Here is a 15,816-nt window from a genome sequence, read left to right as displayed (position 1 = left end):
GATGGCTGATGACCATTTAGAGTGGACAGTTAGGTGATTTGTTTATTGCCTCTTTCTGAGAATACGCAGATGTGGAGAGTCCTGAAGAAATGGGTTTCAATTGTTTTGATGGCCATATGACCTTTCAGAATTTTTTCTCTTTTTTAAAAAGGCGTATGACTACATTTAAAGCAATTTAAATTAGTTTATTAGAGACTCACTGCATCTGCTGATTTCTAAAAAAAGTGCAATAAATTCTCACGTAAGTCTTCACTTTGAAATGTCCATAGCCCGGTCAATGCGTCTCTTTGTATCTGTCAACCTAAAATTTATGGTTTTTACTGTTGATAATAATGCAAAACCAATTCAGCGACGTGTTTTCACAATCTGCTAAAACTGCTTGGATTTGATAGTTGGAAATGTCTAAATGCCAAAGATTTGGAGTTCGAATCAAAATGAAAATGTCAAATAATTGAAATTGTGCTTTGTATAAATGAAATATTTTAATATTGAAAGCTATATATATAGAGATTAATTTCGTGCCTGTAGTCATACATCTCATAAATGGGAAATTTTGTCATAAAACTGAGAGCGAGGCACGAATCCCTTTGCGCACAAGTAGAATTTCAAGGCATTTACGCACAACAGAGCCCGTCTCAGCCATTTTTCTTTTTCTCCCCACCCTTTCTTCCTTTTGTTTCCTTCCTAAATTTTTAAAAGTAAAAAGGACATAATCATTATAAAAAGGACTGTTTTCAGATCAAATTGCCGAAGTTCAATTACTTTTGTTGGGGAGGTTACTTACGATATTTTCCGTATTATATATTACTTGACAATTATAAACAGGTATTTGCGAAAATAATAATCTTTCCAATTAGAGAATTACAATTTAATTTATTCATTCATTGAAAATTACTTTGACACGGTGAATTGCACTAAACTCGATACAATTTACATTCAACATGGACACTCTCACTCCACCAAATTAAACACACAATAATTATATATAGTTTGAATCACTCACCGTCATCTCAGGGCAAGGTTTCTTGCGTCCCCTACATTGAGGGATCTCGACCCGGGGTTAGGAGGAGAGAGAGAGTAAATTAACGACTCTTCAAGCGCGACATGTTGGTCATCCAACCTCCAGCAATACTCTCTCTGGCAAAAGCCTCGTGTGTTCCCAAACCAAGTTGGTGAAGACCTCTGCTATTGGTCAAAGGCAATTGCCTGATTTCTGTAAGGGGTTTTCATTGGCCCAGAGGCACAATGTCTGTCTGTAGAGTTGTGATGGTGTTATGTAATACGTACTTATTCTGTGCTCAAGTGCGTCTTAGAAATACCTGGTGAGGGAAAGCAGAGCACACGTGTTGCATCCCATGTATTGATGTATGTGTGGTTTGTGGTTTCTCTATGAGAAGGCGAGAGGGGGAGAGAGTGTGTAAGGTGCACTCGTGACACTTTACTGCAAAAATGTCAGATTTTTTTTTGGGGGAAATACAGTCAAACTCAAAGCGTATTAAAGACCCTTTATTAATATGCTTTGGTGAAACCCCATTAGACCGGAACTCCAAGAGACCCGAGAAATCACTTCATAATAACGAAATTTCGTTACAAAGGAATTCCAGATTTTTATATTGTTCCTATGTAAACCTATCCGAGGGATTAGAAAAGTTTTCGTTAAAACGATATTTTTCCCATTGTAATGGTATTTGTTACAGTGAGAGTTGACTGTATTTCGTTTCAAGCTATTTTTTTACGTGTATTTGGAGGCTGCATGGGTAACAGGGCGTATGGCACTTTACTGGTGAGCCATTAGTCTTAGAGACATACCTGAGTAGAAAAAGTATCCAAATCACGTGTCCAACTCAGATATGTCATTCATGTTGTGGGGGGTTGTATAGCTATAAAATATAAAAAAAACAACTCTTTATACCGTCCCCGTGTGCCAAAGAACCCAATTAAGAAGTTGTTGCTCCGTCTTTCCCAATGCCAACTAAAATAATTTCACGTTTCCAAGTGCAATATTCACTGAGATATGCGAATTCAAAAACTTGAAGAAATTTGGGAAAAAAACAGCATTCAATGCGGGTAAAATGGTTTCCCCTCATTTAATGCTGTTTTTTTCTAACTTTCTTGGAATATCTCAGTGAAAATTTGAACTTAGACACGTTGAATTTTTTGTCGGAGACCAGGAAACAACTTTCCAATTGGGTTTTGGAGCACAGGGTATCCACATAAAAAAATTAACATTTTTATATGAAATATAGTACAGACTGTTATGTGAAATATTGTGTTGTGTTTAAGCCAACACGCGCGTTGCTTGGTTCGCCTGTGAAAGAGCGGTAACATTATGAACCAAAAAGCCACTTGAAGGTAGCTTGTCATCCAATGAAATATCAGATTTTCACCGTATCGAAATTGAAGTCAACAAACTGATCATTTTCTTATTTGAAAATCTGATTATTTATAATTTCCGATGTGCTTGAAATCCTGATAATGAATCATTATTATGTTCACACGAACAGTTTTGTCACTGCGTACATGATTTCTCTGGAATGTGAATGGTTCAAACAAATATTTAAAAAAATTTTCACATGCATTTTAGTTTTTTTTTTTAATTCATAGTAGGGCTACAACTTAAACCTATATCCTTGATACATGCATTATTGTTGAAAACGATGTGGAAGGTTGAACTTTTCAATTGTTATTCATTTGTGTGGCTACTCCCTCATTACTACTTTTATCCGCATGAAGAGAATAAAATTAATAAAACTGCTTGCTACCGCTTTTTGCGATTTTTATCATTATAAGAATGTATATTTTGGAAGCTACAACTGACTTTTCTCAATGAAACCATAATCATTTACACAAAAAGAAACTAATTTGGAAATAATAAAAATTTCATCCAGTACAGTAACTTGATGACATTGTGCCGTCTTCAAGCGCTAATTTAGTTATAATTTTTGTATAACTATCTTCTAATGGGAAAATGGGGGGGGGGAAAGGAAGGGGGAGTAGAAAATTATTCATGTTCACAAGGGGGCCACAGGAATGAGAAATGGTTGAAAGGGGGCCATGGACAATAAAAGGTTGAGAACCACTGATCTAGATCAGTGTTTCCCAAAGTGGGCAATACAGCCCCCCCCCCCCCCGGTGGGCGGGGGGTGATAGAAGCTATGAATATAACATAGGATCCTATGGGTTCACTTGAGTTAGGAGGCGATGGGAGAGAAAAAATTCTGAAGGGGCGATGGAACAAAAAGTTTGGGAAACTATGATCTAGATGAATCGAGTGACATTTTTACATTTCTGGTTTGGCATCACATTGCCGAATCTGAGCTGTCGCCAAACGTGTCAACTTGGCGGTATTGCAAGGGATTTACAAAAATAAATTTACTATGCTGATTATTTACAGGTGAAAAATGACATAAATGATAAAATATAATGATGAATATTTACATAATTTTTGTAACAATACATTAGTTCCAAGAAAAGTAATTTTTCTGTCTATACTTGTTTTGCTCATTGTTCTTATATTGTTTAGTGAAATTTTGCTTTCACAGAATTTGAATGATTGCTTCATGTCTTTTACAGTGACTCATTACTGTTTTTTTTTTACAGAACAAATTACATAGGACAGAAAATGTGAAATTGAAGATCAAGTCCTTAACAGGTGATGAAAAAAAAGAACTAGTTGGAAAAAACCCAAATCTTCTTAATGCTACTCTATCACTACCAATGAATGAAGCTGTCCCATTATCAGAACTTGTATCTCAAAATGCTGATTGCAAATATTGTAGAGATAGTTACAAGACTCTTCCTTCAGGTGGATTAAAATCCAACAAGTTAGATAACTTACATAGTATGCTTTCATTAGAAGAAAATGTGAGTGATAATTGTGGAAACATTAAACTTCGTAAAAGGTCAAAGTTGGAAAAATCTAAACTTAAGCGCAGATGCTCAATCAATGGCCATTTCTACAACCGTGAGGTAATTTTCTTTATTTGCATTTTGCTTTCCACTTAATACTATGTCTTTTTTTTTTTTAATATTAAAACTAGGACTGTTCTGATTAATTAAGTTGGTTAATGGATCAATTGTCGATTGCAGTTAAATATTTTGAGTTAATCAACTCGATCCATCTGGTTAAAACTTGATTAATATTTTAATTAAAAGTCTGTAATTTAACTTGGTTTCTTTGATGAAACCAGTTAGGGATGCATTAAAATTAATGCATAACATTTTTCACATAAGTGACCTTGATTAAGATATCTTCTTGATAACATCAATATCTTGATCAAATTTTTCACCATAGGGGATGCAAGTCAATTAAACAAAATTTGGTAGTGATGATTTCAGTTTCAAATTGAGTTTGATGAAAGTTTTAGATGTCAAAAACGAAACAACCTATTGTCTCCACTTTAGATAGCAGTTTTCGTACTTCATATTCAGAAATTATTATCACACTTCCCCCACATATCATTTGGAAGCAGTTTCTAGGTAAACCAGAAAAAATATAGAGATTGAATCAAAATGTGTGGAGATTGTTTTTAAATCACTGAATTAATTGATTTTCTAAAAAAAATTACATGATCCGAATGAAGAAATTACAAGATTTTTCAAATCAGTATATTAAATTGCTTCTGCCAGGCAGTCTTAATTTTTTAACGTGTTCCTATATTTGTTTCGATCTAGAAAATAGGTACATGAAATTAATAAAATATAGTTTTATAGCATCAATTTAAAAAAAAATAAAAAAAACATCAATTAATAGTTACCAATATGACGTTTGTTATAAATGGTTAGCATTGGAAAATATTCAGTTGATTATTCAATTCATTCTCAACCCTAGTTAAAACAAACTTCCCAACTTCTATGTTTGTTTATAGTTTCTGCAAATGGTCATACTGAACTATCCATTTTTTTTTTTAAATAATTTTTTGAATTTTTGCAGTATTCCATTAATAAGTTTTTTTTAATGTGTCAATCTTAACCAAATAGCTATGGAATTATGGCAAATTCTTATAAATGTGTGACAGAATTGATGAGTTAGAGATACAACATTCTATCGGACTGGGAAAGTGTCAGTGATCAAATTGCTGTATCTTTCATCATTATGAGTGCTGTAGAACAACAATTGGGCTAAATTTAAAGCGATGCTTCTTAACCTAGGGTCTGCAGACACCCCAGTTTTTTTAGGGTGTCTGTGAGATTGGGTGAAAAAACAATCAACTTATTTTTTTACGTCGCTATATACTGAACTGTGAATATATATATATCTGTGAAGGTGTTCTGGCCTTCATTTCATAAGCACAAGAGGTTTGAGGAACTAAGAAATTCCACTTTTGTAAAGGAATATATTGAAAATCTCATAATCCAGGCCAACAATGGAGCATGAAGATCGAGCAAATAACAAGCTTATAATATGGAACATTAAAAAAAAAGGAATTAGTGAAATTTGTCCTTCAAGCGGGCATGTGGTTACACATCTAGTAAGGACAGATCTGGATCCATGATGTCAACAATGACTGGTTTAGGGATTGATTCAATAGAAAATTTAGATAAGTGAAGGCAAATTCAGTGTTCAGTAATGAGTTCAACATTTTTACTGTATTTATCTGCCTCGTGTGATGCCATCAAAATACAAAGCTATTGCTACATTGAACAGAAATGACAGAAAAGCAATGCATAAAGGCAACATTACGATGGTTTCAGCAAACATAAGCCACATTTCTTCTAATTTTTTTATTTTAATTGCACTGATTTGTTTTGTGTGTGATTGTTAAAGCAATCTGTCATGTGCAGGGCCATCTTAAGAGCATCATGGGGCCCCAGCCTAAGAGATTTTTCTGAGGCCTTACCTCACAAATTCCCAAAAAATTCAACCACTTTCCATTTTTCTGAGACCCTTCTTCTCTTCAGGCCGTGCCCGGGTAGGCCCATGCATTAAGACGGCACTGGTCATATGCACCAATAGTGTATTTAGTGGTTTTGTATGGGCAGACGCATTCCCACCGGGCAGAAATGTACCCGTGTAGTTTTTGAATTTAAATATACTGTATTCTCAGAGCCACAACTAGATCATTGTTCAGCTGAGGAAAGCACCCATTTTGGCACCCACTTGTGATGTTGAAGGAGAGGTTTAAGGGTGAAATTTGTGCCCCCTTCTGTTCCGGCTTACCATACCAGCATGCCAGGAAGTTATTCTTGAATATTTGGAGAAAAAATTGATTTAATTGACTGATTTGATACATGTCTGTTCTCTGCATTTTAGGATCCTTTCTGTTTTACAAACTACACTCAGATAATGTGAGCTTCATACTTGCTTTTTCTACCACAAATCTTGATGTATTAAAAATGTTAGATACTAAGCATATCTGTTCACTTAGATAAGTTAAATGATCATATAAGTAGACTGCAATATTTTTGTATTTATTGATCATGTGTGTAAAACTTTTTGAATTAGAAAAAAAAACAAATAATTGCAAGAATCATGATGTAAAACAAAAGCAGCAGCATATTTTTTTCAATCCCTCAACATTAAAAAATATCTGAAATCTGTATTTTACAGTATAAGGTTGACAATAATTTAGTTAGAGCCATAAGTAGATGTTCAGTTTTCATTATAGTTATCAAATTTCTGGGCAAAGCACGTTTGCTATAGTGAAAAACTATTGGTGTTTTATTCAGATTCACTTATTTATTCAGCACTTCATATAAATAGATATCAGTCTTTTGAATGTATTCCGTGATCCTTATTGAACCGTGCTTTTCCCTGGCATGCCAAGAATGAACCAGACTCCAGCATTCAAAAGCTGGTGTTCCCCCTAGTCTTACGGCTTGCCAGCTAATGCAGGGGAATACTAATTTTAATAATAAAAGTACAGTGAAACCTGTCTAAGACAGACACTATGAGGCGGAAACCGGTCTTAAACGGAATCAAAATATATTCAACGATTAGTGCTTTGATTTTTAACCTTTTTAAAGCATAAATCTGTCTAAAGTGGAATATTATTTCAATCTCTTGACGTTCCATTTCATACAGTTTTCACTGCGTAGAAATTATTGGTTTTGGAATAAGATAGCATAAATATATATATATATTTCATATATATGAAAGATAATATAAAGATATAAGACATTTTTTTTCCAGACAAGCATATTTACTCCTGCACATGGAAGTGTAACTAGTGTGTGGATAACAAGCCTTGTTACTCCGTCGGAAGTGATTAATATACTATTAGATAAATTTAAAGTAGTGAACAACCCAGAAGATTTTGCTTTGTATATAGTCAGAGATACTGGTGGTGAGAATATTTTTTTCTGTCTGCATAAGTTAATAATTTAATTTTGAAATGTTCTTTTCATTAATATCAAAATGTTTGTGCTGGAAATAATTTGCTGAATTGAGATACACCACCTGTACAAGAAACTCCTGGATTATATTTTTGATGAGTTTATTTGTCATGCATACATACAGTAGTGCTCAAGTCTTTTGAGAACAAAGAATGTGTAAAAAAAGTTGTAATGAAATCCATCTCATGAAACACAAACCACAACTTTCATTACAAACTATTGTAAACAAAAAATTGTGTATCCACACATCATGTGAAGGTCATAAAAAATTGAATCACTTGTATGTTGGATCAAATGTCTTGACACAAACAAACAAACAAAAAAACAAACAACTAGTGAGTAATTGAATCAGTCATGTAATTGGACATTTTAAATATTTTAAAATTGACAAAGTAAAATTAGCTTATACTTTGTTGAAAAACCTTTATATAGCAAAACTGCTTGTCATGGACTCAATGAGCTCATAGTCTGCGAGTATTTTTTCAGATCCTTTTTTTTTTAAAACAATTGAAAAACCTCCAAATTTCAATAATTTTTGTCTCTGACTCATCTATTGAACTCAATACACAAATTACTTAACCATTCATAGAAACTCTTACTTTGTTGCTTTTTAAGTAATATCAGCAACTTTTGAGCCATGTTTTTGGTCATTGTTATGCTGAAAATATCCATGATAATGGCATGTGTCAGTAAATGGCAACATGGTTATGCAATGCAATTTTTGTAACTAAACCGGTTCCTAGTGTTTTCGACAAGGGTATAACAGGACCAAAAACACTTAAGCCTTCACATTTAAAAGTAAGAACCTACAGTAAATAGCCTATAAATCAATGTTCACTTTGAAGTTTAGACTTTTTTTTTCTAATTTCTAAAAATTGATCTGAAATTTTGGTCATGTAAACCCTATGCTACACTCACAATTTCCGGTGAAAATTTGGTCAGGAGTTCATATGGGGAGACACAAAAATTAAGTAATTTAAAAAATGTTTTTGATCAACCCTGTCTCATAAAAAGCTGCAAATGATTTGTAACTTTCACAGAATATTTAACTTGCATTTAACTCCGCCTTTAAAAAGCGGTATTATGTGTTTACCAATTAGTTGAATAGCTTATTCTCAAGATGATGGAACAAATGGACGATAGCGACGTTGCAGGTACGTCTAGAAATGACGTAGGGGCCAATGTGGTTATATGGAATTCAGCTCTTCTGAGTAAAGATATCATTGACATTGCTTCAAATGAGGAAAAAACTGCTTTACCATAAAATGTCATGGAGATAAACGTACTCCAAGCTCTCACCCTAAACAAGTTAGGGATTTTATAGCATCTAAAATATCAGAACCTATTAATATCAAAGAAATCAGATTCTCTAGAGCAGGTGATGTTATGATTTCAACTTCATCAGCATTCACTGCTATAGAATTGTTGAATTTATCCTCAACATTACAATTTTGACAAGTTTGTTGACAAGCACCCTTTCATCAAAATTCCTTTTTAGGAATATTCCCACATCTATCACTTTGACTGAATTGGCAGATAAACTAGAACAAAATAACATAATTCCTCTTAATATTAGGCGTATAGTGCATAAAAAAATACCAACCACATCTATTCTTATTACTGTAATTGGTACATCATTCCCTAGTGAACTGAAGCTTTGGTGGCAAATTTTCCGCCCTGAATTGTTTGTAGATAGACCTCAGCTTTGTGAAAAGTGTTTTCAATATACACATAGAACAAAGTTTTGTTCTAATTCACTTCCATCATGCCTTTTCTGTGGTGCTTCCCATTTAGCCAAAGACTGCAGTAACCCAAAAAAAAAAATGTGTCAGTTGTAATTCAAATAATTTCAGCCACCTCGTTGGGCATTTTGCCTGTTGTGCCGTTGTATTCGTATTTGTATTGTTACAGATAAATTATGCCCTACATATATACATGAACAAAAAATTTTGAAGTACAAGGCATTATACATAATGTTCCTCTTCATGAGACAAGAAGAGCCTGCTGTTCACCGAGAGATTCATACGCTAATGCAGTGGCTATCAACCTGACCAAGGATAGTTTCTCCACCCGAAATGAAATTCAACAAACAACAAACAGTGTCTGAGGAAATAAAAAAAAAATGAAAGACTATAATGGCTGATATCTGAAAATCACTATAGCTGAAACTAACTATTTCCATTAAGGAAATCATCCCTGAATTAATTACTACTATTGTGAATCATCTTCAACCCCTCTCCACAAAAAATGACTTACCTCATAAGAAAGCTAATTCCTCTAATTTTGTGAATCAAGCTATTTCATACAGACCGAGCCAGTTTGATGCTACTTGGGTGGGTCGGGTTGACAAGAGTTGAAAAAAAATTTTTTTTTTTCTTTCTTCCATCAAGTTTATGGAACTTCTGGCTTCATTGGTTATGGTCTGTTTGTTTTTAGTTTCATTAGGTTTATGGAACTTATCATTTGTTTGTTTGATTTCAGTTATAAAACTCATTATGCCAGTTTTTTTCTTCATTTTACATATGATTCCACCTTTTTTGATGCTCACATTTGTTACTAGATATAATTATCATTTTTCATGACCCTCACTGGTAACATCAATATTCTCCAATGGAACGCCCGTGGCATAAAAAACAAGGTTACTTATATTAAAAAATTATGCATAACTATGAAATATTAGTTTTTCAGGAAACATGGTTAAATCCTTCTAACCAATTCTTTATTCCTGGTTATTATATATACCGTCTTGACAGAAACTATGCTGCAGGGGGTGGTCTTATCACTGCCATTAAATCAAATATTTCATCAAGATTAGTCTGGACTTATTGTGAACCATCAATTGATATTATGATTACTCAGGTTTTTACTTCTAATTATTCTTTCTATGTTGTCAACATTTATAGACCTCCATCTCGTTTCACCTCTGTTCCCTTAGATTAAGCTCTGTCTTATATATCTGGTGAATTTATTATACTTTCTGATATGAATTGTCATCACACTGCTTGGTCCAGCAGTAATGACTCTACTGCAGGCAAGAAACTTCATGATTGGCATATTCAAAACAATATTTGCTTTACCCCTCCTAAATGCCCCACTTATTACAATGGGGACACTACTTCATATCTTGATCTCTGTTTGAGTTCCCATAATATGCATCTCAAAATTATTTGGTCAGCAACTTCCTCATTATACTACAGTGATCACTTACCTATACACATCACAATTTCCTCTAGCAACTCTTTATATACAGCAAAGCAATGTAGAATTCATTGGCCCTCAGTCACTTCTCGCCTTAAAGAAATTAAGGAATCCTCATGTTTTCAATCTCTCTATGAGCAAGTGTTACACATTGTCAATTCCTCACAAACTACCCTTCCAGTGACTCGTTCATATAAAATTCCCCTTGATGTGGAAGGTCGCTTACTTCTGAAAAATAAAAAAACAAGCTTTTCGTCAATATCGTCGCTTTCCTTCTATCAATAAATTTATTAATTACAAAAAACATGCATCACTTTTTAGACACCATCTCAGGATCCTTCGCTTTAAAATTTTTATGACTGAGATTTCTTCACACTCTACCCCTTCAAACATTTATGGCATTCTTCGCAAACATTGCTATGTGGCCTCCAAGACTTGGGTTCAGTCTAATCATATTTTTAATGCAGGCCACAATCATATTACTGATCCAATGGATCAAGTTAACTTATTGAGATCCACCCACTTTCCTTTTAGGCCAAACAATTTATCATTCCACTTTATGGGCCGATCTCGTGACTTCAACAATATTTTAGAAAGCCTATTTGCAGAAAGTGAACTTCTCAAAGCAATCTGTACTGGTAGATCTAATACTCCAGGTCCTGATGGGATACCACTTAAAACCTTCATACTTCTTCCTAAGGGCTTGGAGTTTCTAAAATCTTTCAATAACTTATGGCTTTTCTCAACTGTCCCACAAGCTTTCAAAGAAGATCGTATAATTTTTATCCACTAATCAGAAAAACCTCCATCAGATCCAAAGTCCTTTAGACCTATTACACTGATAAACAATATAAGCAAGATTTTTGAAAGACTTATTCTACACACAGGCTTAGCTGGATTACACTTAAATATAAAGTGTTTCAGTCTTGCTTTTATGGCTTCAGACCTAAAACAGGATCTGAGACCTGCTTAAGAGACATTGCTTCAGAGATTTACAATTCTTTTTAAAGTAATGAAATTTGCTACATTATTGCCATAGATATTCACAGTGCTTATGATTCTGTTCCCTGTTGTTTGCTTTTGCACAAATTGGCTAAGGTGGGTTTTTCAACTGCTTTCCTCACTTGACTTTCAAATTATCTTTGAGGAACCACTGTATTCATTGGAGAGGTAGGTCTTCACAATCATTCTCTCGGTCTTGTCAGGGGATCTTTATACCCCATTCACTTTGCACTTTATATATTGGACATCACTGAATTTATTCCTACTCACACAAAAACTTTCCTGTTTGCAGATGATATTTTTATTATGAGTAGTTCATCTGATGGTATTGTTGCAGAAAATAATTTAAACGAATCCATGTCAAAAATTTTAATGTGGGCTTCCAACAGTGCCCTGGAGATATCCTTGGATAAATCCAACTTCTCGATTTTCACTCGTAAACATCAGATTGATTTTCCTTCTTTCTCTATCAACAACACAAATATTCCTTTTGCACCTTATATGAAAATCCTGGGCGTCTATTTCAATTGCACATTGCGCTGGAAAAAAACAGTCTTCAAGCTAAAGGCACCTACAGTATGAATATTTGCAGATCCATAAATCACTCAGCTAGAAATATTCCTTGCGTGTATGTAAAACCTATCTTCTTGAACATAATCACTAGTATCATTGGGTATGATGCTATTGTCTAGCTGAATGCTTCAGACTCTGTTCTACAAAAGCTTAACTCCATTTACAACTCTATCATGAGATCCACCCTTCTTTTACCTCGCTCTACAAAAATTTTGAAAATGATAATTATACTTGACTGTCCCATTCTTGTGGATCACCTTCTCTTAAGAATCAGTAGCTTCTGCATCGATTCAACTGCATCTCCCACCCAAGGTACCTCCAACCGTATAGACAAGACACTGGCTTCCGAAAACTGTGCCTTCCTCTCTCCAAAAGATTGGACAGTTTCTTCGCATTCACTCAATTCACTCTTCAGTCACTTTTGCAACCTATATATCCTGATAAACCATGGCTCCCAGAAAATGTTACCATCACTACTGATTCATTGTTATTTCAGAACTTCCCTAAAATTCCTGGCCTTCAACGCCTCTTTCAGGTTTATGTGGACTCTCTGGACCCACACGCTATATTAGTGGCCACTGACGCCTCAAAAGTCCAGCAAGTTGCTTGTGGTGCTTACAGCCCCTCACTAAACATTATGAATACCTGGTATATTAACCCCAATTCTTCAGTATGTACTGGTGAAGCTATTGCTATTATAATGGCTTTGAAATCTTTAGCTATTCATAACCGTCCTCTCATAATTTTTTCAGATTGTAAATCTGTTATCATGGCACTGAAGTTTTTCTCCTTTAAATCTCACTCAGTCATTCATCTTCTGTTTTCATGTCTTGTGTGGGCTAGGGGTTCCTAGCCACTCTGATATCATTATTAATGAAATGACGGAAGGCACGGTTCCGTTTGGCATATATACGCTCTAGCGAAGGAAAATCTCTATCTCCTCTGTAGCTTAGTGGTCAGAGCACTCGTCCGGCAATCGAGGGACCCGGGTTCGACTCCCGGTAGAGGCAGAAATTAGTTTTTTCCTTCCTTAAAAAATTAACATCTCAAATAATAAATATCTTCACAACATCCAGTCTTCTGTATATCTTGTATTGATGAAATCATTGACAATAGAATCAGAAATAGGGCCTCCTCATCCAACATCATTACAGATACACACATGTACCCTGAGCCATTCTCGTAGCCATTCTTTGTCTCGAATTCAAATCATCTATACAATATTCTCTTCAGTGTTCACTCCCTAATTTTTTCATCTTTTACAAGTGCTGCAATAAATATTCTCATCTTTTCACATCTAGAAGGTTTGAAAATCTTTTCTACAGACTTATTGTTGACAGAGCCCTTCTTAATTCCTATCTTCATTTCATAAAAGAGCAAGATAGCCCAGATTGTGCTGTATGTAAGGTTCCTGAATCTTCTGTCCACATTTCCTCTTCACACGCTCTTGTTTTACACACATCTGTGACTGCACTTTCAATAATAAACATTCAAAGATTAAGAATTGGTCTGATTTTTTCTCACACAACTCTATTTAAAGCATAAAAACTTTGAAAGAATATATAACGAAATGTAAATGTTTCTAATTTCTGAATTTTGCTCGCATTTTCTCTAAATTTTTTCTGCCTGAATTTTTCTTCAATTTTTTCACACACTCATCAAGGGAATTCTTTTCTTTTCAGGGACCAACAATCGTCCCCTTTTTCATCTCCATTTGTGATAATTTTTTTTCAGAGGGATATCTCCTCTGAAGCATATAGGCCGCTACCTTTTTTTCTTACCATGATACATTCCAGGGTATGGCCATGGATGCACAAGGCCCTGAATAATATTCAAGTCAAGTCATAATGGCCTTGTTCTGTTGACCACTTGTTTTCATTTAAGTGAGTGACCTGCACACTAACAGGTTTTTTCACTTTCGTTTCATTTTTCCACTGATGAAGGGGCTATGGTAGCCCCGAAACAGCTGTCTGGCATTCATTTCCATATGTTTTTAGCTAACATCGTTGGATTTTTGCGTTCTACACTGATAAAAAGGTAATTCCATTAATATTCAAGTCAAGTCATAATGGCCTTGTTCTGTTGACCACTTGTTTTCATTTAAGTGAGTGACCTGCACACTAACAGGTTTTTTCACTTTCGTTTCATTTTTCCACTGATGAAGGGGCTATGGTAGCCCCTTTTCATTTGCATTTCTTATGTGACTAGTGGTTAGACTAGCAATGTGCTGGGAGGGATGATTTATTGTGTAGGTTCTCTGTATTTAAACTTGCCAGTGGTGTGAAGTTGGAACCAGCAATGTTTCATGCATTTTTTTTTTTTCATTTTACTTATTTGTCCTGAAAAGGTTGAATAATAATTTTTTCCGTGAGGGCTGAAAGTATCTGAAGGAGCATAGGTAGAAAACATTTATCTTTTAAATGCACAATAAAGTAATCTAAATAGAATAACCAATGATTGAGGTAATTTCATTTCTGTTCAGTCCCTAAAAATAGAAATTCTCAAGCTAATATAAACATGCTAATACAGAAATAAGTTGCTAAAACATTATTTTTCATCTTTAATAGCTCAATGAATATTACATCTAAAAACATGAAACTTTTTGCAAATGACTTTTCAAAGATGGTTCTACATTTCACTAATATTTTTTTTGAATGATTTAGGACACAGGGACTTCATAAAAAGTTATTTTACTTACCTTTTTATGTATACCACTCCTCAAAAAATTAAATTTTGAAAAACTGCCTACCATTTGAAAACTTATTGTAATTTACTTCTTCCTCGAATACTCCCCTCATTCTTTGTGCAGAGATGTAGGCAGGGCCGTCTTAAGAGCATCATAGGCCCCCGGGTCAAGTGGCTTTTCTGAGGCCCTACCTTGTAAATTCTAGAAAATTTCAATTGGATCTCATTTATGTGAGGCCCCTTTTCTTCCGATGCCCCCCGGCTGTGCCCGGGTAGGTCCACACTTTAAGGTACTGGATGCAGGGCTGGATTAACCCATATGAAGGCCCTAAGTACTCATGATTTTGGTGCCGCCCGGTCCCCTTTATTTTTAACCTTATATAACCCATGGCCCTTCATGACAATTAGATCTGTTCACAATTTTTGAGTGCAAATAAGCAAGGCCCAATTTCCACATGGGCATTTGCCCAGGGCCCTATGTTTTAGTAGGCCCGAAACTTATAATAGTATATATTTTACTCAAATTTTTATAAATAATTTTATTTGATAAAATCCAATGATTGAGGACAACTTTCCCTAAATTACATCATACTATTTCCAAAGTGCCCATTATTAGCAAATGCTATAAAATATATTAAATATCAATTTTAATATTATACCAATCAACAATAGACGTTACACAGCATGCACCTATTGTAATATTAACTCCACGAAAAAAATATGCTTTGATGTGTCTTTTGTTTGATTCCTCAATTTCACATCTTTTTGACCATAAAATGATTTATGAAACGATGACAAGAAATTTTGCACGTTTGATCAACATGAAATGCTGCTCTTATCGAAAAGAATAAAATCATCAGTTTGCCGAAGTCTTTTACAAGAAAAACTGCCATCTCTAACTTTATTGTGTAATGAAGCTGAGATAACTCAAAAATTAGATTTTGATGGCATTATCAATGATTTTGCTCACACGAGAGTGTGAAAAAGCATTTATTATATGATATTTTAAGAAGAATTTTAAAT

General features: G+C 34.5%; 1 protein-coding gene across 4 annotated transcripts in view; it reads left to right on the top strand.

Annotated features, from left to right (window-relative positions):
* The window catches only part of Rassf (Ras association family member), a 171,859-nt gene that overhangs the window by 112,231 nt on the left and 43,812 nt on the right, over positions 1 to 15,816 (top strand). For all 4 annotated transcript variants that reach the window (XR_016193599.1, XR_016193600.1, XM_089239619.1 and 1 more), the window contains 2 exons: positions 3,601 to 3,969; positions 7,133 to 7,286. Coding sequence is in view for 2 of the 4 variants with exons in the window: in XM_089239619.1 (XP_089095745.1) it covers positions 3,601 to 3,969; positions 7,133 to 7,286 (523 nt within the window). In the remaining 2 variants the exon portion in view is untranslated. The remainder of the gene's footprint in view (positions 1 to 3,600; positions 3,970 to 7,132; positions 7,287 to 15,816) is intronic.

This window comes from Pholcus phalangioides, unplaced genomic scaffold (assembly GCF_987345545.1).
Source record: "Pholcus phalangioides strain wild (caught in Gottingen) unplaced genomic scaffold, Ppha-v1.0 ptg000011l_1, whole genome shotgun sequence".
In the NCBI taxonomy this organism is placed as follows: domain Eukaryota; kingdom Metazoa; phylum Arthropoda; class Arachnida; order Araneae; family Pholcidae; genus Pholcus; species Pholcus phalangioides.
This window is presented reverse-complemented; position numbering and strand designations above follow the sequence as displayed.